General features: G+C 37.6%; 1 protein-coding gene across 2 annotated transcripts in view; it reads left to right on the forward strand.

Moving 5' to 3' along the window:
* GRB14 (growth factor receptor bound protein 14) overlaps positions 1-22,818 on the forward strand; it is a 127,088-nt gene that overhangs the window by 51,790 nt on the left and 52,480 nt on the right. For both annotated transcript variants that reach the window (XM_055291943.1, XM_055291944.2), the window contains one exon: positions 19,870-20,026. In XM_055291943.1, the coding sequence (XP_055147918.1) occupies positions 19,870-20,026 (157 nt within the window). The remainder of the gene's footprint in view (positions 1-19,869; positions 20,027-22,818) is intronic.

Here is a 22,818-nt window from a genome sequence, read left to right on the forward strand (position 1 = left end):
AACATGGCAAATCTAACAGTTAAAGTGGCTATATTTTTTAAAAACGAAGTGCCTCTTTACTATTTTTAATTTTTAGATTTTCAGCTTATTTTCTTATCCAGTCAACCATTTATTTACTAAGAATATTTTATTTGGCATTGGAACAGCTATATGGTCATTTTGCCAACATGAGTTCTTTATCTTTCTTGAGGCCTTTTGCTAATCGTAAGCAAATTTAATTAAAAATATTTTGCTTTGGGTTTTAACTTTTATTTGGAATTGGACTTAGCAATGCATTAATAATGACAATATAGGTTCCTGGACTCATTGAGGATGTGAAAAGGCATATTAACATTTATCAAGTCTATGTTCTCATGTTTGAGTTCTTCTTTATCCAGTTAATATTGCAGTTTAGATTGACTCAGAAACTTCTATCATATGGTTTGTTTTTGATGACATGTTGGTATGATGGAAAGTGTACTATCTGGACTCTCCATTTACTAGCCCTGTGACTTTGGGCAAATCCAGTAAACTCTTGGAGTCTTTACTTCCTCATCTGTATAACAAACTGAGGAGTTTTCAGTAAATAATATCTTCAGCCTTATTTGTGTCTATAATTCTGTGAACCAAATATTTTATATTTTCATGGTTATAGTAAAATATGTAAATTATTTTTATTATTTTAGAATTATTATAAAACATTAGGAAAGTATGCTGTACTTTTCAAGGAGTTTGAACAATTAGCCTAGGAAAAATTGGTTATGGCAAAACTTGACTAGAAAAATAACTTCTGGTACTGTTTGCCAAGTAGGAAAACAAGATTACTCTGGAAAGCTGTGGTTATTATTGATGTTACATCTGAGCTACCAATGGTCACATCATTGTGATTTATCATGGTATTTTAATAATAAGCTTCTTGTCAAGTTTCTATTATAGTATTTATAAAAGTCAAAATTCCCTAGACTCAAATCTATGCTATTTTTTCAGTGAGTGCACATATTTTGGTGTTTATATAATTTAGCACACCATTATTTGCTTCTCCTGATATTTTAACTCCGAAAATTCCCATTTTTGTCTATTTGATTGTTCTGAAAATCTTAATATCTTTTATTTTAGGAGTTGGGTATTTTCTGATTTAAAAATCATCCATCTGCTCTGGTCACACCATGATTAATTTTCTCTTCCAATATAAGAAGTTATTTCATACTTGTAATTAACTTATTTTCCATGTTTGCCATAATTTTAAATGATCTTATAAATCAGTACAAGCATTTCTCAGAATTTGGGGAGCAACTTCTCATTTTCCCATGAAGGCAGGTGCTTTTTCCACAGGTTTGGTGTAAAGTTCGCTCATCCTGAAGGAGTGGCCCTTGACAAATAATTTATCAAATGGAATCCTAATCATTTAAAAGGCTGAGAGCATTTCTGAAAATGCTCCATAGCAATGGGGAGTAATTTTCTTATCAGCTAGTGTGTCTGATCCAAGGGGCTGTAAGAGTCTCTGGTAGTGATTAGGAACTTGAATTTTAAACATGGCCCTTCATGTGGTATAGATCTATTTTGTAGCAGAGAAAGTACGCCTTGATCTTTGAGAAAAAAGATATTTTGGTAGATTCTCTATCAAGTGAATTGGAAAGAAAATTTTCACTTCCAAATTCTATTAGGATCTGATTTCTCTGATTTAAGTGAATTAAGGTTCTGGTTAAGAAGGCTTCCTCATGTGCCTCAGAAATGATCACATCCTCAGCAAACATTGTGAATGAATCTTTTACCTCATCGCATTTTTCTCAGATCATCACTAGGTTGTAGCTTTTTATTTTTTCAAATGAGAAGTCTCAGTCTCTTGGGTGTTGAGTGACTTAGGCAAGGTCACCCAGAAGGTCAGTGGCAGAGCTAGAAATAGAATCTAGATCTTGTGACTTCCAGTATGCTTCTCCTAGATACGTGTTACCTCCTGAAATTAATATGATAATGAAATTGCCTTATGGTGGGTATAATTGCCATTCAAGTCTGGAATTAGCTTAGGCAAATCCTTTCATCTTCCTCTGCACCTCCACCAACTCCCTTATGCTCTAGCATAGAAAATATTTTATTCAGAAAGCAATTGTAAGCAGCCAAGTGTGTGTGTGTGTGTGAGTGTGTGATAGAAAGACAGTTTATACCTGGAACTCCAGATTGGCACATTACATAAAGAAAACATTTTAAGGTCCCTGAGAGTTAACATAAGGCTCAAGTATTGTAAAGTATAAAGTATAATATAAAATTCACATTCTTTTATGGAAACACTACCAGGTCAGAAGGCCTTATGTCCGTATCCTGATTCGGTGGGTTAGGCATATTTCATGTCTCTATCAGGTTAACATTTTTTGTTTGTTTGTTTATTTGTTTATTTTTTGAGATTGAGGCTTGCTCTGTCACCCAGGCTGGAGTGCAGTGGCGCCATCTTGGCTCACTGCAACCTCTGCCTCCTGGGTTTCAAGCGATTCTCCTGCCTCGGCCTCCTGAATAGCTGGGACTACAGGCATGTGCCACCACACCTGGCTAAATTTTTTTATTTTTAGTACAGAAGGGGTTTCACCATGTTAGCCATGATGGTCTCCATCTCCTGACCTCGTGATCTGCCCACCTTGGCCTCCCAAAGTGCTGGGATTACAGGCGTGAGCCACAGTGCCCGGCCAACATTGTTTTTAAGTTATGTTTGCAAGCATTTTTGCATTCTTCATACATGCTACAATTACAGGAGATGTTCATAAGCACACAAGATCCTGAAGTATCTTCTGAAATCTCAGAGAAAAAAAAGGGATACTTTTAGTGATATATACTTTTTTAAGATTCAAAACCTTTTGAAAATTGTAAATTCATGAGTGTAATACGGAGCAATGCCATTTATGAGAAGATCTAATTCTCCATTCATATAAGAGAATAGTTCATGTTATAATCATTTCTTTCCTCATACAATTAGAGTCATTGCTATGATTTTCTAAAAGTGATTTAGTGGAGAAAGAACACATACCATCACATCCCTATTTTTCCCAGAATCTTTTAAACATGTGCAAAATCAGTCCAAACTTCCTTAGCGTTTGCCGTGCTTCAGGGCCTGCCTGGCCCTCAGCCTGCCCAGCTTCCCTTGAAGCCATCACTGCAGCATGTCGTTTGCCTCCTTCTGCTTCAAACAGCTTTTAACATCTGTATCTCTGCACTTCTGCTCCCAGGATTGTGCTCTGTAGCCTATAGACAACTCTAGGCTCGTTTGCTTTCCCAAGTGCTGTCTGTTGTCTAAGCATCAGCTCAGGCTGTGGTCTCATCCTAAAGCCTTCTAAGACTCTTTTGCTTCACATTTATCTTCATGGTGCCTTGATTTAGTATCAGTGGACACACCTTTGTTACTCATTTGTCAATTCAACCACTACAGCCCTGTAACATCTATTTTATTATTACTTTTAAATAATATTTAAGTCATATTGCCGTCCATAGGTGTGTACAATATGACTTTCAATTGCTCTATCTTGTTTATTTTTGTATATCTTGGACCACCATTTGGTTTCCAAAAGTTGTCTTTTGATTTTTGGTCTTACGACTAGATCTTAGTATTTTAAGGGAAGAAATCTTTAAAATGTTTTGTCAATTATGGGCAGAATGTAATTTCATGTAACCAAAAAACACAAAGGATTGTGGATTAAGGAGGAAAAGAGATTTATTTTTCTTTCACTTTACAAGGATCCATCCAAAGCTAATATTGCAGCCCCACAATGTCCTCAGGCAACTGAACTCCTTCTTGCTTTCTATTATTTATTCTCTAGTGTGGATCCTTTTTCCTTTTATGGAAATATACATGTAAATTTCCAGTCATCCTGTTTATAGTCTTTGCACAGAGAATGTGAAGGACCAAGAACAGGCTAGTGAGTTTTATACCAGTTAACATGCCATTGTGGAGTAACCAGGAGTTTCTGCTTACATCTTATTGGCCAACTCTGGATACAAGAGAAGTCAGGAAATGCAGGCCTGGAGTGTAAGCACACTGCCCTCCTCACCAGAATCGGGATTAATCAGGAAGGGAGGAAGGGTGGATATTGGTGGGTAACTCGCCATCTCCTCTACAAGTGCTTGGACATATTAGACATTTAGTGAATATTTTTCTGGGATTTTTATTATTCTGGTGCCAGATATGAAATGTGGCTATGCTTTTTGAGCAAATAATATTCTATTACTTGTATAGGGATTGTAGGTATGGTACTAAGTGGGGAGAGAGCAGATTTCCTGAGCAGAAGAGGGTTGTGAAAGGCCATGGATGGTGGTCTTAGTTTAGATGGTGGACTTGCTTGGAAGGTGATAATGAAGTAAGTGGTAGTGGGCATTGTTACTGCTTTTTATCCAGAGTTCTCATTTTTGCTAAACCTTGATATTTCTCCTGCCCTTTTTACTTTTGTACAGAGTAACTTAGTTGCATACTCAACCAGGAAGGGTGTCACACAGATGAATGGTATTTGCATTTTCATAAAATGTTTCTTTTCTGAGAAGTGAGTTTTTAGGAAGTGTGATGTAGCAGATTATTTGTATGCTTTAGAGCCAGGAAGCCCAGAGTTTGAGCTCAGCTTCATCACTCACCAGTGCCCTGGCTTTGGGAGCATTCTTTCAAAACCCTCTGAGAATCAGTTTCTCTGTCTTGGGGATGATGATGCTTCCTCACAGAACAGTTGTGAGGATTCAACAGAATAAATATTTAGAAGCATTTCACACATAGTAGAAGTCTAACAAATATGAATTTCCCTTTTTCCCCACCTGTGAAATGGCATGTTTTACTAGTTTCATAAACAGTTTAAATTTCCCTGAGACTGAGAATTTAAATTTTCTGTGCCCTATTCTCCTAAAGTGGTTATCCAAAGATTTCGTAGTAGAAAATGAGTCAAACAAAAAATGGTTTTTCTTCATAGATTGCAGCCAGGGAGAGAAAGACAATATATCTTTCAAATGCTTGCTCCCACTGCTTTCCTTTCTGTAACTTTAGAAGGACTCTAATTTGAATTTTAAAAAAAATGAATCCAACTATATATGCTGATGAGTATTTTTTTAAAATCTTTGGGAACATAGATTTAAATACAAGATAGGTGGTTAATTACTCTTCCTTTCAATGTCCTAAGGAATATTAGACAGGGACTTCTGGGTTGTATATTTGAAAGGGATAAAAGTAGGTCTAGTATTAAGACGTTGTTTCAGTAGGCAAGTGGTGTTACCATTAATAGAACCTTAGCTGTATGATTGTGAGAACTTGTTACTTTTGATCATCATCGGACCCCAATGCCCAGCACATAGAAGGCACAAAGTTGGTATCTAATTACCAATTAGTTGGATAAAAACAATTTCTGTAAAGGCAATATTGAGCTCTTTAGATACTGACCTACTATTTGCTTCCTAATATTTGTCTCTCTGTTCCTTTTCCTTTATTTTTGCCAAGTTTCTCATCTTTTGGGATGAAAAGCTATAATACTCAGGCCTTTTCATTACCTTTATCTTGCTCCAACTTGCTGCAGTGGGCAATTTGGTATACCCTTCACACAGAGTATTGCCCTTCACACAGAACAATAAAAAATAGCAGCTACAACATGTTCAGCATTGATTACACATTCACTTTAACCCTCATAAGAACCCTAAAAGCTTGGTGGCTAAACCCATTTTTGGAAGAGGAAAATTGGCTTGGAGAGTTAAGTGTCTTTGCCAAAGCACCTCGCTCATAAATGACAGAGGCAGGACTGAGGGTCCAGGCCTCTGCTCCACCAAGCACAGGAGGGTGTGTCTCAGAATTGCCTGGGCACGTGTACTGCATAGCCACTCATCACCGTGTAGCTGCAGTAATTTGTCCTCTCACCTGTAGTCTTTTCATGGGACGAATCTCACCTTTTCTGCCAATCTGCCTTTTGCTCTCCTAGTTATTTTTCCTTGCTGTGCACTCAGTTTTGCCTCAAAGACATAGTGATTCAACCATCAGTTCAGAGTTTCTTAGAGCTCAACAGGACTGTAGGGGTCTCTTGGGACTTATTCAGAAATGCTTTATTTTGCTTTCAAAAATTTATAATAATAATTGCTAACATTAGTTGAGTGCTATCAGTTTGCCAGCATTTTCCCATTTTACAGTACGAGGAGTCTAAAACTCATGGCTAATAATAAGTTTGGGGTCTGAGATCTGATCACAGCAGATTCCAGGATCCCCTGTCCACTGTGAACACCTGGGCTGAACCCCCATGAGTACAGTTGCTGGGCATCACGATTTTGCACACTGTAATGCATGTTCCACATTTGGCAGTGAAGGCTGATTAAAAATAGCTGGGCTAATGAACGGTCTCAGACTATTGCTTGGGGCGGTCTGTAGGGCTTGCTCTCTTGGCTGTGCCCCAGAACTCTAAGCCAAATATTGAAAATAATAATCTCTTTTTGGCAGGAAAAAAAAGAAGCAAGACTTTTGGTAATTTCAGATTCTAAACCCCTAGAAAGGATAAAGATTTTCTACCCCTGTAGGATATGAAAAATGCTTGCCATTATGATAATTCTCAAAGAGGAATTCAAAATTTGTTTTGGCAAGAACAGCATTGTCAGAAAGCCTTCTAATCAGACATGCATATTTGAACGTATACATTCAGGCTTTGTTTGGGAAAATACCAGGAATTATTATTTTGCAGTTTCAAAACTGAAATTATCTTGGGTAGTTTTATCAATATTTGAAGAAAAAATTTGATATAACTGTTCGAAATCCCAGCGAAAACTTCAAGTCTGAGTTCCAGGAAAGTTTCCTGGTGAGGTGACACATAAGTATACATACATATGCCCCCAAAATCCTTCTTATTAATGTTTAATATGTAAAAATCATTTATCTTAAAAATTCAAATATTTAATAATTATGAAAAAATAGATATTAACTTTGTCACAAGCTTGTGATTATATCAAACAGAAACCCCATAGTTTTAACAAGGTCGCAGTTTTCGAAACATGGTATTTTCTCTATTTGCACAAACTGAGAAATAAAGACTCCCTCTGCTGGCTACTTCAGTATTTGCAATTATTCTGGCGAGAAGCTGTGAAAAGTGAAAAAACAAAACAAAACAAAGAAAAACAGTCTTTTTTGACACTCGAAAAGCTAGGTGCTTTGGGATATATGTACATATACATCTAATAATGTTCTAGTGTTTATTTATCTAATACTTTTATCCAAGATGTCATGTAGAAGCAGCAGCTTCAAGCAGCCTAAATACTGGACGAACAGAATGGTAAGAGTACAGCATCAGATGGGAGCCAGAAATGGGGATCTGTGGCTGGCTTGGCCAGTGACCACTTGGAGGTCCCTGAGCAGGTCAAGACTCCAGCTTCAGCTTTTTCATTTGTGAAATGGGAGGATTTCAGTGGATGTTCTCCAGGAACCCTTCTAACCTTTAGTATTTTATTATTCTAACAGTATAGATTCCATTTCTTTTACAAGACTGTGCTCTATGCGTGTCTTTCACTGATATAAAATACATATTTAGAAAAATGTAAACCAGTACAACCACTATGGAAAACAGTATGGAGATTCCTTAAAAAACTAAAAGTAGAACTACCATTTGACCCAGCAATCCCACTTCTGGGTATCTACCCAGAGGAAAAGAAGTCATTATATGAAAAGATACTTGCACATTCATGTTTATAGCAGCACAATCCACAATGGCAAAATCGTGTAACCAAGCCAAGTGCCCATCAATCAACGAGTGGATAAACAAACTGGTATATTTATACGATGGAATACTACTCAGCCATAAAAAGGAATGAATTAATGGCATTTGCAGCAACCTGGATGAAATTGGAGACTATTATTCTAAGTGAAGTGACTCGGGAATAAAAAATCAAACATCGTATGTTCTCACTAATATGTGAGAGCTAAGCTATGAAGATGCAAAGGCATAAGAATGATACAATGGACTTCGGGGACTTGGGGGGAAGAGAGGGAGCGGTGAGGGATAAAAGACTGCAAATGGTGCAGTATATGCTGCTCAGGTGATGGGTGCACCAAAATCTCACAAATCGCCACTAAGGAACTTATTCATGTAACCAAACACCACCTGTACCCCAATAACTCTTGGAAAAATAAAATAAAATAAGAAAATTAAATAAATAAATATTTAGAAAAATGAAGGAAAAGTAAAATTACAAAATGGGTATAAATCAGTTGTTCCCAGTGTTTGTTACTGCATGGGAATGTTAGGATCCAGAAAGTGATGTTTTGTACACTATTATAAGTTTATGAAATAATACCCCGAAATGTCCTCGGAAGGTTGAACATAGCATATTTTATTGATCGAATGGTACTTTAAGTTGTAAGAAGCATCATTATTTTATATACTTCCAATAAAACTATAGCATACCATTAAGGGTAAGTTACATCCAGGTTTCAGAGAAGTTAAATGTGAAAAAAATGTGCTTTTAAAAATCATTGAAATAAGGTAGTTCCTAAAAGGGCTTCAATTGATGCCAGACAACTCAATAATTGCAATCAAGTCTGATCTGTCTTGGGCTCTAGTAAACAGTATCTTTCTCCTCCTCACGTTTTCCCTCTCTTCTAAATACTTATTCCACCCGTCCCCTACTTGTTCTTCTTTCTCACTGTGTGAACCAATTTTTAACTTTTTCACTTAGACATGTCTTATGGCTGTTCCGGGAATAAACTATTGCTTAAAAACTGAAATGAGATCCTGAAATAACATTGTGTCCGACATAAGCATGGACAGTGGTATTCTGCTTTAAATATGAATTAGCATTAGCACTTGCAGAGGTTTTCTCGTTTCAAAGATGAATTAGCCCTGGTATCTTAGCAGGAATTGCATGAGTATTAATAACACTGAAACTTCAGAGAACACAGCTTTGATGAAATCATCAGAAACTTTAGTGTGGGATTTGTGATTTGAACCTCTCTTTATTATTCATATTGGATTTAGGTCTTAAAATAACATGTGTGCCTGTGTGTGTGTCTGTATGTGATAACAGGATATTTTCTAACTTAGTTGTTAATGTTTGCCTTCTTTTACAATGAAATTAGAGCAGTTTCTTTTGCCTTTTTTTCTGCCACATAATAGAACCAACTAAGGGCTTGAATTTCTCTTTGTCAAATTGAACCCCCACTTGGGTTGGAGTCCTTCTTTCTACCTAATAGGAAGAAAGGAGGCCCAAAGAAGGAGTACTCTTCATGGCTCTTGGCCTGAGACAACGAGAGCAGAAAAGGTAAATAACAGAGTAGGAGGATAAAGGTGAATGGAGGGGCTTTAAGGAGATGTCGTGAGCCTCTTCTTGCCTGTGGGCTTCTTTTCTCTTGGTTGGAATCCTAGATGCGGCATGCTGCTGCAGTGTCACTGCCCCAGGCTATCTGGTGTTTGACAGTGCTAATTTCCCTTCTGTGCCAAGTTTAGGGCATTTCCAGTAGTGAGACCACACTGGGCTTCTTTAGCCTGTTACTGGATGGGAAATTAATGCATCATAAAACCTCATCTGTGCATTTTGAATTCATATCCAGGACTCCTGGAAGCTCTCTGTGGATCGCCAGGAACACAAGTTCTCTATTTCTGAATCTCTTTATCCAGGCATGATCCTATAATTTACTGCAGAAATGTAATGTCATACAAATCTGTACCAGGGCTGGGTTTTTACAGAGGTGGTGTGGAGATGATCCATCTTGCGACCTTAATGATAAGAGCCATACCTCAAAGATTGTGCAAGGACAGAAAGAGCCTTGGTCAGGGGTGACTTGATGGAACCGCCTCACCAAACCCTGAGCTGCCTGCCCTGGTTTCGAATGTGAGAAGGAAATCAACCTCAATCTGGCTAAACCACTGTAGGTAGGAATGACTTTCTGTTATTGTAGCTGAACCCTTTCCTAAGTGATTAAGTCACCATGTGGTTATTTATCCTGATTCTCTTACCACTTTGTAATCATATTCATGTAAAACTGTCATTTTTATTATTAAATAACATTTAATTTTTAAGAATTATTTCTACGTTGCCATCTTTTTAAAAAGCTACCCATCACTTGTGTGTCTTCAAAAGCATCTCCTATTGTGGTGGCCCCTGGCTAGTTTGCACTGATGGAAACCAGTGTTCCATAGTACCGGGTGAAGGCACCCCCTCCTCAGGCTGCCTGGCACCCATGCTTACTTCCTGTCCTCATAACTTAGCCCTTCTGATCTCCATTTAGTGTGGTCTGATTATTCTTTCCTGAGTACTTTTCGCTCCTTTCTTCCTCAGTATGTTTGCTCATGTTTGTCCCACACAAGTGTTTTCTTACCTTCTTTCCTTATGCTTTCAGAATCCCAGATATAAAATGGCTCTCAGCAGTCACCTAAGCCACCTTTGTTCAGTCCATAAGTTTCATGAAAATTTGCCTAAATTTTCTCTTTGGTTCACATGGGTCTTTTCTCGCACAGAGGTTTTCAAACTCCGTGAGGTGTCAACACTACCATTTTGGCATTCACTAATACTGTCTCATGCAGGGGTGTACATGATGGTTTCTTTCATCATTGAAGGAACCGTTTTGATTGTTGCTGTGTGGCCCACATTGTGCTCACTGCTGGGGATATAAAAAGGAGAAAACAGTGGTCCCTGATGTCATACATTGTTCTTATGGTGAAGGGCAACGCGTAGTAATTATAGTTGCACACATGCATGCATGCAACAAAGGGCCTGGACCTAAGCTGGAGGGTCTTTGGAAGCTTCCTCCCAGAAATAACGGTTCATCCTAAGATACGAGGGAGCAGAAAAAGTAGAGGGTAGGGAAACTGTGTTCTAAGCACAAGCAGTAGCATGTGCAAGGGCCCTATGTTGAGAAGGAGCATGACTTTTTCAAGAAACAGAAAAAAATGTAGGATTGGAGTCAGAGGACAGGATTGTAGGGAATAAAGTTGAAAGGGGTTACAGAGATGTGGAATAAACCTGTTTGTGTCAATTCTTGTAATTCTGATATTGGTGACAGTATCTGTTTTAAGTAATGTCTTGTAACTAATTTAACATGTACTGTTCATGCTCAAGGAAAATGTGTTTTTGACTATCCCTTGCAAGTGGAGAGGATTGGAGGCTTTTCTTGCAACCTGATTTCTCAAAACTATGTACTGTTTTTCTCTTAGTAAATATTTGACAGCTAGCAAAATAATACAGGATAGCAATAAGAAAGCAGTGGATATTCTTGAGCTGTTAGGGTCTTTTGGAGCAGTCTTTGTTTTTAAGATGCAAAATTTTAAAAACACAATTAGAGATTTGGAATAAGTAATAATGACTACATTGCTTCCCATTCCTTTTCTTTCAAGGGAACTACTGAGTTGCTTAATTCAAGATATCTAAAAATGTCTCTTGTTATCTTAGGACACTGTGTTTCTTATTTAGAAGAATGTAAAAATTCAGGACTGCTCTGACCCTGATATAAAAATATTTCACATGACTTAAGTACATTGCCTATCTATTAAAAATAATAAAGAAAAATATTGAAACATTATAAGCTCTTTTATAATTTTACTGTGGTTAGATGATAAACTTTCAAAGAGCTGTAGAAATAAGCTTAGCTTTAGGACACAGTTCAGAGCCAATTCCTGTGAGCCTTGTTTCTTACTTTTATTTTGTATTAACTATATGTTAACTATACATATATAATTAATAGATACAATACATAAATTAATGAATTTATATTTCTGTTTAAAAATTATATATGTCTTATCATGCTAAGGTCATATTTAAACATGACATTTAAAATAAATTTAAAATAAATATAATATTTAAATTATTTTAAATCGAAGACTAATTAATTAATAGTAATTTAGTTAGGTTTAACTATTGAATTTAAAATTTCCTAAAATAGAAACTTTGACACAGAAGATAACCATAGATAACTATGCCCAAATATCTTTTTCTTTCACTTTTGCTCTTTTTTTCTTTAGCTTGCTTCATCGTATGCATTCTTACTCATTGTTTTGTGCTTAATCCATGCTCATTATTTTACCTGCTGAATGATGATTTCTCTTCTCTCTATTCTTGAAGAAACAAAGGATAAGTGGGGCAAACCTATGGCATAATTAATGACTTTCCAGTCATGACAGATCCAAAGCCCTCTTTTGCTCTGTGACATTCTCAAACGACCATTGACAACACCGAATTATTTCAAATATTCTAGAATGAATTCACATTGAAAAGGATCTGGCTATCCCATGCCATCCCATTCCTTGGAGTCAGCAAGGAGGAGGAGAAAGGCTGACTGCTTAGCCTTTGCTCACTTTTTTCCTTAGTTACAGCTTTCCAAATATGTTCTTAGAATTTCAGGTGATGCACAGAAATAATAAGTATGCTTTGGGAGCAAGGTGATACATACTGACTTGACTTTATTTTGTTTATTTATTTTTAGAAATGGCCTTTGCCTTTATTTTAAATATTTTGTCGCTTTTAGTCTAGAGGTTTTTTTTTCTGAAAAGTTACCATTTCTTCTTGTACTTTCACATTGTTGCGTCTAGTATTCTAAAAATGGGTTGTGTTAGTTTTTTTCATCTCTTTCCTCCACTTACTTTTTATGAAGAGCAGTCTAGGGGAGGAGTTGATGTGTAAAGTGTATAAACATGCCTTGACAGAATGTCAGCCAAAACAGAGATTTGCTTCACCCACATTCCAGCATATCCCTGCAAGGGCTGCAGTGACTACCTATTAAATTTGCATTGCTAGGTGCCATGTGCTCCTAGGGCAGTTTTTGAAGCTGTAAACTACTCCAAAGGCCAAGGTTGTTGTGATTGTCAGGATTAGAATGACACAGAAGGGCTTTCCAACACAGGCAGTGTGTACACTCTTGGCCTTCTTTGGACGCTCTGTTTATGCTGGTGGGTTGTTATAGATAAACTCTATCAGTGCTATGTTTCTCTTGCTAGTCAGCTTTCAATCCTTTGATGGAACAAAATTTCTTCCTATTCTTCTTCAGGGTCCAGGAAGAATTTCTTCCTGTTGGCATCCAATTTCAAATGATCTTGTAAATAAATTGATATGAATAATATACTGCTCACTCTAAAGCAAGCTGTGAATTTGGGCCACTGCACTGGAAATGTATAATATCCCTTTATTAAAGAGATGTATAATATCCCTTTATTAAATAGCATGATTATATAATGTTTAAATTTTTTTTTACCTTTTAGTATGTATAGGAAATAGAATACTAATATTTTGCTTCAGTGGTTCTTAAGAAGAGCTCTGCTATTTGTTTTTTACATGATCACAAAAGTCTTTAACTTAGTTTTAACCCATTTAGTCATGCAGTTTTCGTGATGAGTTGAATTCTTCTTAAATAGGAAAGTTTAGTGTAGTAATTCTTTGGGCAAGAGGCATATTCAACTCTACTAGAGAGTTAAGTCTTCAGTTGTCTGTTCCTTTTTCATATATATAGATATTCTTTATTGAGTCAGAGTGTTGCTCTTGTTGCCCAGGCTGGAGGGCAGTGGCGCCATCTTGGCTCACCGCAACCTCTGCCTCCTGGGTTCAAGCGATTCTCCTGCCTCAGCCTCCTGAGTAGCTGGGATTACAGCCACTCCTGGCTAATATTGTATTTTTAGTAGAGATGGGGTTTCTCCATGTTGGTCAGGCTGGTCTCGAACTCCTGACCTCAGGTGATCTGCCCACCTTGGCCTCCCAAAGTGCTGGGACTACAGGTGTGAGCCACCGCACTGGTCTTTTCATTTATTTTAAGGAGGAATAAATAGAAATTAAATGAGACTTTTTAACAAAGGCATCCCATTCATCGTATAAGGAATTTTCATAATTACAGACTATATCTAAGAGATGACAGAGATTTACTGCGTGGAATATCAACCTAAATATAATTTCATTATTCATAGATGAATGTGTATTTTGGATAAGTGTGAGCATTAAATAGGATTTTTAAAAAATAAGGGCTTGAAATGGATTTCAAACAAAAATATTACGTTTTTCTCTCAGCAGGTTTTATTCATTCTAACAATGAAATATATGCACTTATTCCAGAAATTCAAGTTGGCCTAAGCCCCTCTAAATTTGTGCATCTCAATTCTTGTCAACTTATGTCTAAATTTGCAGTGACATAGTCTGAAGAAAATAGTGGCATATCCTGATTATTTAGTCACTTTCTCATTTTATCCAACTTTACCTCTTGCTCTTTTCTAGCCCTTTTTTAAAAAAAATTGGTTTAGCCTTCAGAATGTCTCTAGTTTTTCATTTTCTCAGCTTCTCTGAAATAAGAGATAGAACATGCAAAATAAGAGGCATACTTCTGTTACCCCAGGTGATGAGAGCTTACTGTAGGAAAACATATGGGGGTAGTCAGGAGGTGCAGAGAACATTTTCAGCAACCCCTCGATCATTCTTCAGGCCCCCCCTCTCTTGGCGTGGAATGTACAGCAGGGAACAGAAACAGTGATGTTATTGCTGCATATGAAAGAGCAGTCCCAATTAAAAAAAAAAAAAAAGAAAGAAAGAGCAGTCCCAGAGTTGGTTCCTCTTGTCCTCTCAGGAGTGGTCATCTTCACATCATCTTTGGCAGAAGCACCCACGAGTGTTTAGTCCAGGCAGTTGTAAGCACAGCAGCATGCCTCAGAATTCCATCAGTTGTCTAGTATACATGCAGATACTGAAGATATATCCTTAAGAGCAGTAGCCTCCCAAGATGCAAACTTGAGAAACACTGAGACTCCAAATAGACCTTGACATCATAGTGAATGACATGTATTTACCAAAATTTGAATTAAGTGAAAATTCAGAGAGAATAGCATCTGATTTTGACAGTGTGTTTTTATGACCTTTTTCATATGACTTGGTATCAGACTAAATGACTTCAAAAACTCAGAACTGCCATATTGAGTCAGTTCCTACCTAGGAATTTGTATGATGAGAAAGTATATGTCTCTTACTCATTGAGAATATTTTTAATTTCCTGAGCATAAAAATGGTAATTAATTATATACTCAAAGGCAGAAAATACTTTTCTATTAAAATTTGCCATTATATAGAGTACCTACCATATACAACGCACTGTGATAGGCTTTGTAAGTGGTACAAAGTTCCCTCGCTCCACATTTCTGTATTAAGTCATGTATCACACTGGGGTAGGTTCCTGTGATACAATGATAAATGATGAATAAAGAGAGACTTTTCTTAAAAGAGTTTTTGCTAGGAGAGTGATACAGTTTGGATATTTGTCCTCTCCAAATCTCATGTTGAAATTTGTTCCCCAGTGTTGGAGGTGGAGCTTAGCAGGAGGTGTTTGAGTCATGGGGACAGATTCCTCATGAATGTCCTGGTGCCATATTCATGGGATTGAGTGAGTTCTCACTCTTAGTTCCGAAGAGGTCTGTTTGTTAAAAAGCATCTTACACCTCCCTCCCCTCCCTCTTGCTTTCTCTCTTGCCTTCTTTCTTGCCATGTGACACCCTTGCTCCCCCTTTGTCTGCTGATGTGACTGTAAGCATCCTGAGGTCCTTACCAGAAGCAGGTGCCAGCACCATCCTTCTTTTCCAGCCTGCAGAACCATGAGCCAAATAAACCTCTTTTCTTTATAAATTACCCAGCCTCAGATATTCCTTAATATCAGCACAAAACAGTCTAAGACACATAGATGGGAAGAAAGACATGCAAACAAAAAGTTACAAAATAAGAGCACATAAAAGAGGCACATTATGAACCCTTGGACAGTCAGGGAAGACTTTCTGGAGCAAGTGCGATGGGAACCGGGGCCAAATTTAAGTGGAAGTTTGCCAGAGAAAGCACGTTGTTTGTGAGTGGAGCACTGAAATTTCTTCCAGGTAGAAGGAATCACATGTGCAACTAAGAAAGAATGGTTTGCAAGTGTTTGTCTTGTTTGGTTTGGATCACATAGTGATCTATTCCATAGGACACTAATCCTATTTATAGGGGCCCCACCTGCATAATGTAATTACCTCCCAAAGGCCCCACTTCCAGATACCATCATCTGGGACTAGGGATTCAACATGTGAATTTTGGAGGGTACAAACATTCAGTCTATTGCTCATGACTTACTCTGTGTGGGCCCCATTTGCCCACAGTTGTTCTTGTAGTAACAGTAGCGGCTCCAGCCTACATTTTTCCAGGCTTAGGTCCAGTAGAAAAGGAAGTGTACTCCAAGGTTATGTGAACATATATCTAAATTGGCTCTAACTGCTTCTGATTAAGTCACATGCTCATCTGTTAAATAATCACTGTTGTCTGCGTACTGATTGGTCAATATAGGAAACATCTTCCACCCTGGAGCTGAGGCGATGGTGCACTGACAAACTGGCTCTAAAAATAAAAATTTTAAAAAGACCTTATATGTAGAAACCAGTATATGTAGTATACTGGTTTCTATCATAGAAATACTTCCATCATGGCTGATTTTAAGATGCCTGGCTTTTAGAGCTCCTGAATGTTTAATAGTCAGCTCTTGCAAGCCAGTTCCAGCAGCTCCAGCAAACTATCACTGAGCTGAAGGTGGAGCTACCAGAGCACAGAATCTGCTGGTGAGGGAGGGAGTGGTACTCTAAAAGGAAATTATCTATCTATGTATCAGAAGAGGAGTAGGAAACTAGTAGACAAAGCCAAGTAATTTTGCACTGTACCACTGAAGAATTTTTTTTTTTTTTTTTTTTGAGACGGAGTCTCGCTCTGTCGCCCAGGCTGGAGTGCAGTGACGCAATCTCGGCTCACTGCAAGCTCCGCCTCCCGGGTTCACGCCATTCTCCTGCCTCAGCCTCTCCGAGTAGCTGGGACTACAGGCGCCCGCCACCACGCCCGGCTAATTTTTTGTATTTTTAGTAGAGACGGGGTTTCACCGTGGTCTCGATCTCCTGACCTCGTGATCCGCCCGCCTCGGCCTCCCAAAGTGCTGGGATTACAAGCGTGAGCCACCGCGCCCGGCCTGCACTGTACCACTGAAGAATTTTTAAGTGTTCTTATACCATTTTCTTGAGTAACATTTTTAAGGCCCATATAATATTCCATTCTGTGAAAATACTGTAGTTTGCAATTTTTTTATTGTTGGATATTTAGGTCAATAGAATGATACATAATGCTTTGCTGGACATGTCAATGTCTAAAGCCATTTTCCATATTTAGGTCAGATATTTGAGATAGTTTGCTTAAGAAAAATTGCTGGGTCAAAGGAATAGACCATTTAATACTTTTGATAAATATTCTCCAATAGATGTACAAAATAGTTTTACCACTTTATATCATTGTGAGAGAGCAACTATTTCATTGCACTGTCATTAAGTATAATTTTTAAAAGATAGGACAGAATTGATATATCATTTTAATTTATAACATTAGCTGCTGTAATAGATAAATCCTAATTCACAGTGAGTTAACAGAATAGAAGTTTATTTCTTGCTCATGTCAGAGTCTTATATGGGTTTTCATAGGCATCTTCTATCTGGTTATTTAGGAACAAAGGCTCATTCTGTCCTATGGCTTTCCTTTCCTCTAGGCCTTTGTAGTCATTCTGTTCAGTGGGAGAATGGCAAAAAGCAATGGAGGACAACGTATAGGAGATTTTCATGGGCCAGGAAGTGTAACATTCTATATGCTTACATTCCATTGACTAAAATTCAATTCTTTGGCCACAACTAATTGCAAGGGAGAAAAGAGAAAGGATTTGGTGAACAGCTGGCCAGTTTTTATTCAAATATTCATACCTGAGATGGAGAAATCTTTTCATAAAGTCTGATTCTATTCCCTCCTTGTACTACTTGAGTATATCTGCAATAAATCCCCCACGTTACTAGGGTTATTTACAGAATTTAAATATAGAATATGACATTTTATTTTACTTTTAGATGGAGTCTCACTGTGTCACCTAGGCTGGAGTGCAGTGGCACGATCCTGGCTCACTGCAACCTCCGCCTCCCAGGTTCAAGTGATTCTTGTGCCTCAGCCTCCCAATTAGCTGGAATTACAGGTGTGTACCACCACACCCAGCTAATTTTTTATATTTTTAGTGAAGATGGGGTTTTGCCATGTTGCCCAGGCTGGTCTTGAACTCCTGACCTCATGTGATCCACCTGCCTAAACTTCCCAAAGTGGTGAGATTACAGATGTGAGCCACTGTGCCCAGCTATAATACTGATAAGAGGTACATAGCTTTTTCATAGACCAAAGTGGTGGGGAAGTAATACTAAATAGTTATTGAATGACCTTTAGTTTAGACACTGAAGAGAATGAAAGTTGTTGGACAAAGTAACTTTGACACATAAACAAGTCTTGGATAAGTAACATTCATTCAATGTATAAGAAAATTAAATATAGAAGACACTGTATAGGGAATTATAACTGACTAATGTTTGCTGACTTACTAGAATGATATTTTAATAAAATATTTTAATAAAAAGGCTACCTGTAGATAGGGAAAAAGTATTTGCAAACCATATGTAATTATAAGGGTTAATATCCAAAATTTATAAATAACTCATACAACTCAATATCAGAAAAACAAATAACCCAATTAAAAATGAGCAAAGGACTGGGTGCAGTGGCTCATACCTGTAACCTTAGCACTTTGGGAGGCTGAGGCAGGCAGATCACCTGAGGTCAGGAGTTCGAGACCAGCCTGACCAACATGGTGAAAACCCGTCTCTACTAAAAAAAAAATACAAAATTAGCTGGGCTTGGTGGTGCATGCCTGTAATCCCAGCTACTCAGGAGGCTGAGAGAGGAGAATCATTTGAATCTGGGAGGTGGAGGCTGCAGTGAGCCGAAATCGCACCATTGCACTCCAGCCTGTGCAACGTGAGTGAAAGAATGAAACTCCTTCAAAAAAAAAAAGAGCAAAGGGCCTGAATAGATATTTTTCCAAAGAAGACATAAAAATGGCTAACAGGTATATGAAAAGGTGGTCAACATCACCAGTCATCAGGTAAATGCAAATCAAAACCACTATGAGATATCACCTCATACCCATTAGGATGGCCGTTATCAAAAAGGAAAGAGATACCAAGTATTAGTGAAAGTGTAGGAAAAAGGGAACGCTAGTACATTGTTGGTGAGAATGTGGATTGATACAGTCATTCTGAAAAACAGTATGGATATTTGTAAAGAAATTAAAAATAGAACTGCCATATATGACCCAGCAATCCCTCTCTTGGAAATATACCTAAAGGAGTTTAAGTCAGCATGTCACAGAGATGCCTACACTCCCATGTTCATTGCAGCATTATTTACAATAGCTAAGATATGGAAATAACTTAAGTACCATGTCCCATTGATGGGTGTATATTTGAGCATATATACATAATTTATAGTATATTTGCATTACACACACACACACACACATACAGATACACGCAATGAAATACTTTTCAGCCTTAAAAAATAATATGCTGCCATTTGCTAGAGCATGGATGAACCCAGAGGACATTATGCTTAGTGAAATAAGTCCTTCTTTCTTTTCTAACAGAAGGAAAAATATTGCATGATCTCAGATGTGCAGTCTAAAAATAAGTCAAATATGCAGAGATAGAGAACAAAACAGTGGTTACCAAGGGCAGTGGTGGGGTGGAGGGAAATGAGGAGATGTAGATCAAGGATACAAAGTGGCAGATGTGTGGGATGAACACATCTAGAGCTCTAATGCACAACATGAGAACTATGATTCATAACAGTGTATTGAATTTGGAATTTTGAGAAATGAGTAGATTTTAGCTGCCCTTGCCACACTTGCAAGAAAATGGGTAGCTATGTGAGGTGATAGACATGTTAATTTGTTTTACTATATAACCATTTTGCTATTTATTTATATATATCTCATAACATCATGTTGTATACTTTAAATATATAAAATAAAATTTATTAAAAACACAAACAGGAATATTTTAGGTCTTTTTCTTGTTTCTACCTACACAGGTGATTAAAGTATACAGTGAAGATGAAACCAGCAGGGCTTTAGATGTACCCAGTGACATAACGGCTCGAGATGTTTGTCAGCTGTTGATCCTGAAGAATCATTACATTGATGACCACAGCTGGACCCTTTTTGAGCACCTGCCTCACATAGGTGTAGGTAAGGATACAGAGTTATTGTCTCACATCATTGCTTTTCTATTGCTCGTTCAGCTCCCTCTTGAACACCAATAATTCTTAGATTTGGTCTTTTGAGATAATTTTCTATATCTTGTAGGTGATCTCAGTTCCTTTTCATTCTTTTTTCTTTTTTTCCTTCTGATCATGTATTTTCAGATAGCCAACTCATTGATGTTTTCCTCTGCTTGATCCATTCCGCTGTTGAGAGCCTCTAATGAATTTTTCAGTTCAGAGAATGTATTTCTCAGGTTCACAATTTGTTGTATTTTTTAAAAAATTCAATCTCATTGCTAAATTTATCTTATAAATATCTGAATTGATTTTATCAATTTCATCCTGGCAGTCACTGAATTTCCTTAAAGGTGCTATTTTAAATTCTTGGTCAGAGCTCACATATCGCTGTCTTGCTGAGGTCACTTACTGGTTCCCTGTGTCTGTTTAGAGAGATTGCGGTTCCCTGTTCACTGTTGTTTTTATGGATGTGTGTCTATATCTTGGCACTGAAGGATTAGTTATTTGTTGGAGCCTTCTTTACCCGGCTTCTTTTGTTCTTTATTGGATATATTCCTTAGAGGTTTTTGCCCATAGGTCGTTGCCTTCTTTTTGGCTGTAGGTGGTGCTTTAAACCTAGGTTCGCCTTGGCTCTAGTAAAGGTCAGAGCACTGCACTTTCCAAATGGGAGAGGTTCCCAAAGGGGATATCCCAACAGTGCGGGACAGCTGGCTAGGGACCCATGGCCAGGGGACCTGTGGGATGAACCTCCTACCGTGTGGTGCTGCTGAACAGCCACTCTGATTTGGTTTCTCCTTTGGCTGGGTTGCAGAGCAGAGTTTCTGGGGCTGGGAATGGTTGTCCTGCCCCCTTTTATGTCTCTGCCTGTCCTCAGGCAATCAAGCAATCAGGATGCTTCCTATGATTAAGACAGAGACAGATCTCCTGTCAGGGAACCCAAGATGGGGTAGGAGGTTGTCCACCTTAATGTCACTTTTTCTGGTGTAAACACAGTGAGTTGGGGGAAAGTTTTTCACGAGCTTGTGGGAGGGGCATTGTGGTGGATATGGAAGTTTGATTCTCTTACCATCTGGAGCTTTTCTTTCCTTTTCTGTCACCCATGGAACTGCCTCATCTTCATATTTGAGTTCTGGGATACTTCTGGGGAAAATCTCAGTGCTATTTATTTGGTTTTGGTTTTCTATTGGGGAGAGTGAAGCCAGTGGCTTCTTTGCCGTTATTTTTCAGGAAGTCCTGCTTTTCTGTTTATTTTAGTATAGATCCTATGGTGAAGATTTTCTTCAGAGGTACAAAAATAGAAAAGAATTATGAATAATCATTTCTTTATTCTTTTTATTTTTTGTTATTTGTAGTCACGAGAGAAAGAAAGTAGCACAAAGTGGAAACAAGCCTAGAAATTTTTATAATTTACCCACCCCTCTTCATTTAAAGATCTATGGGAATTTTAGAACTAAAACAGCTCAAATTGATGGAAGAATACATTTCATAATAATTTTATTAGCACAATGCAAAGTGTTTGATTTATTAAAAAAAGTAAGCTGTCATTTGGACAACATTTTGAGTCAGTTGTAGCACAGACAGGTACAAATATCCATAGCAGTGGTTCTCTTTATGGGAGTGTAGACCCTAAATTTTTCTTGAAGAAATAAGTAAGTCCTTCACATTTTAAAGACATAAACACAAGGAGCAGCCTCTTAACAATGTTTTATTTGGAAATGCATCTCTATTGTGAAGTGTGAAGGGTTTAAAAAAATTCTTTTAATATGTTCTAAAGAATTTGTTCTACTAGAGTGAGGCAGGATTTGGCAACAATTTTGTCCCCTGATTTCTTATTTTTATAGATTTATTTTCGAAACATGTTTACATATAAGTAGATAAGACAGGAAGGAGTTTGTTATGGCAATGTCATTCGATTCTTTGAACTCCTTATTAGTTTCCTGTGGTTGCTGTTCCAAATTACCACAAACTCGGCTTAAAGCAACAGAAATTTATTCTCACACTTTTGGAGGCCAGAAGACTGAAATCCCTAACACTGGAGTGAAATCAAGGTGTTGTCAGGGATGTGTGTCCTCTGGAAGCTCTAATTTCTTGCCACTTCCAGCTCTGGTGGCTGCCAGCATTTGTTGGCTTGTGGCTGCATCACCTAATCTCTGCTACTGTGGTCATATTGCTTTCTGCTCTTCTGTCTGTGTCAGGTCTCCCTCTTTCTTATAAAAGCGGTAACATTTCGGGCCCACCAAGATAATTCAGGATAATCTCCATTTCAAGATCCTTAATTTAATACTGTCTGCAAAATTTTTTTTTCCATGTGACATTCACAGGTTCTAGGAATTAAGATGTGGTTATCTTTTGGGGGCTATAGTTCAGCCTGCCACAAACTTCGTTGCATTATATGTTTAACAACTTTTAGTAAGAAATCATCAAAATCATTTTAAATAATTTATCAGTGACAGCTCTATTTGTTGCTTCAATTTGTTCAGACTTGTGAAAGAATTTTATACATAGTCATTGGAGTCATTTACTTTCTAGCATAGCTGCCAGTATATAAAATCGTCCCTTTGTTTGATGCATTCAAGAGTTTATGCCTCAGAGCAATGTGCCAATGTAAGGTTCTCTTCAAATGAACATCTTTCTCTTATGAAATGGAATTAAAAATGATTTTGGTAGAAAAGGTGTGTTCTTAGAAGGATTCATTTTTTAAAGATTTGGGAAGTGGTTTTTTTGAACACTACATGCATTCCCTGAACCATTTAGAAAATG

The sequence above is a fragment of the Symphalangus syndactylus genome, chromosome 9 (genome assembly GCF_028878055.3).
Source record: "Symphalangus syndactylus isolate Jambi chromosome 9, NHGRI_mSymSyn1-v2.1_pri, whole genome shotgun sequence".
NCBI classification, from domain to species: Eukaryota; Metazoa; Chordata; class Mammalia; order Primates; family Hylobatidae; genus Symphalangus; species Symphalangus syndactylus.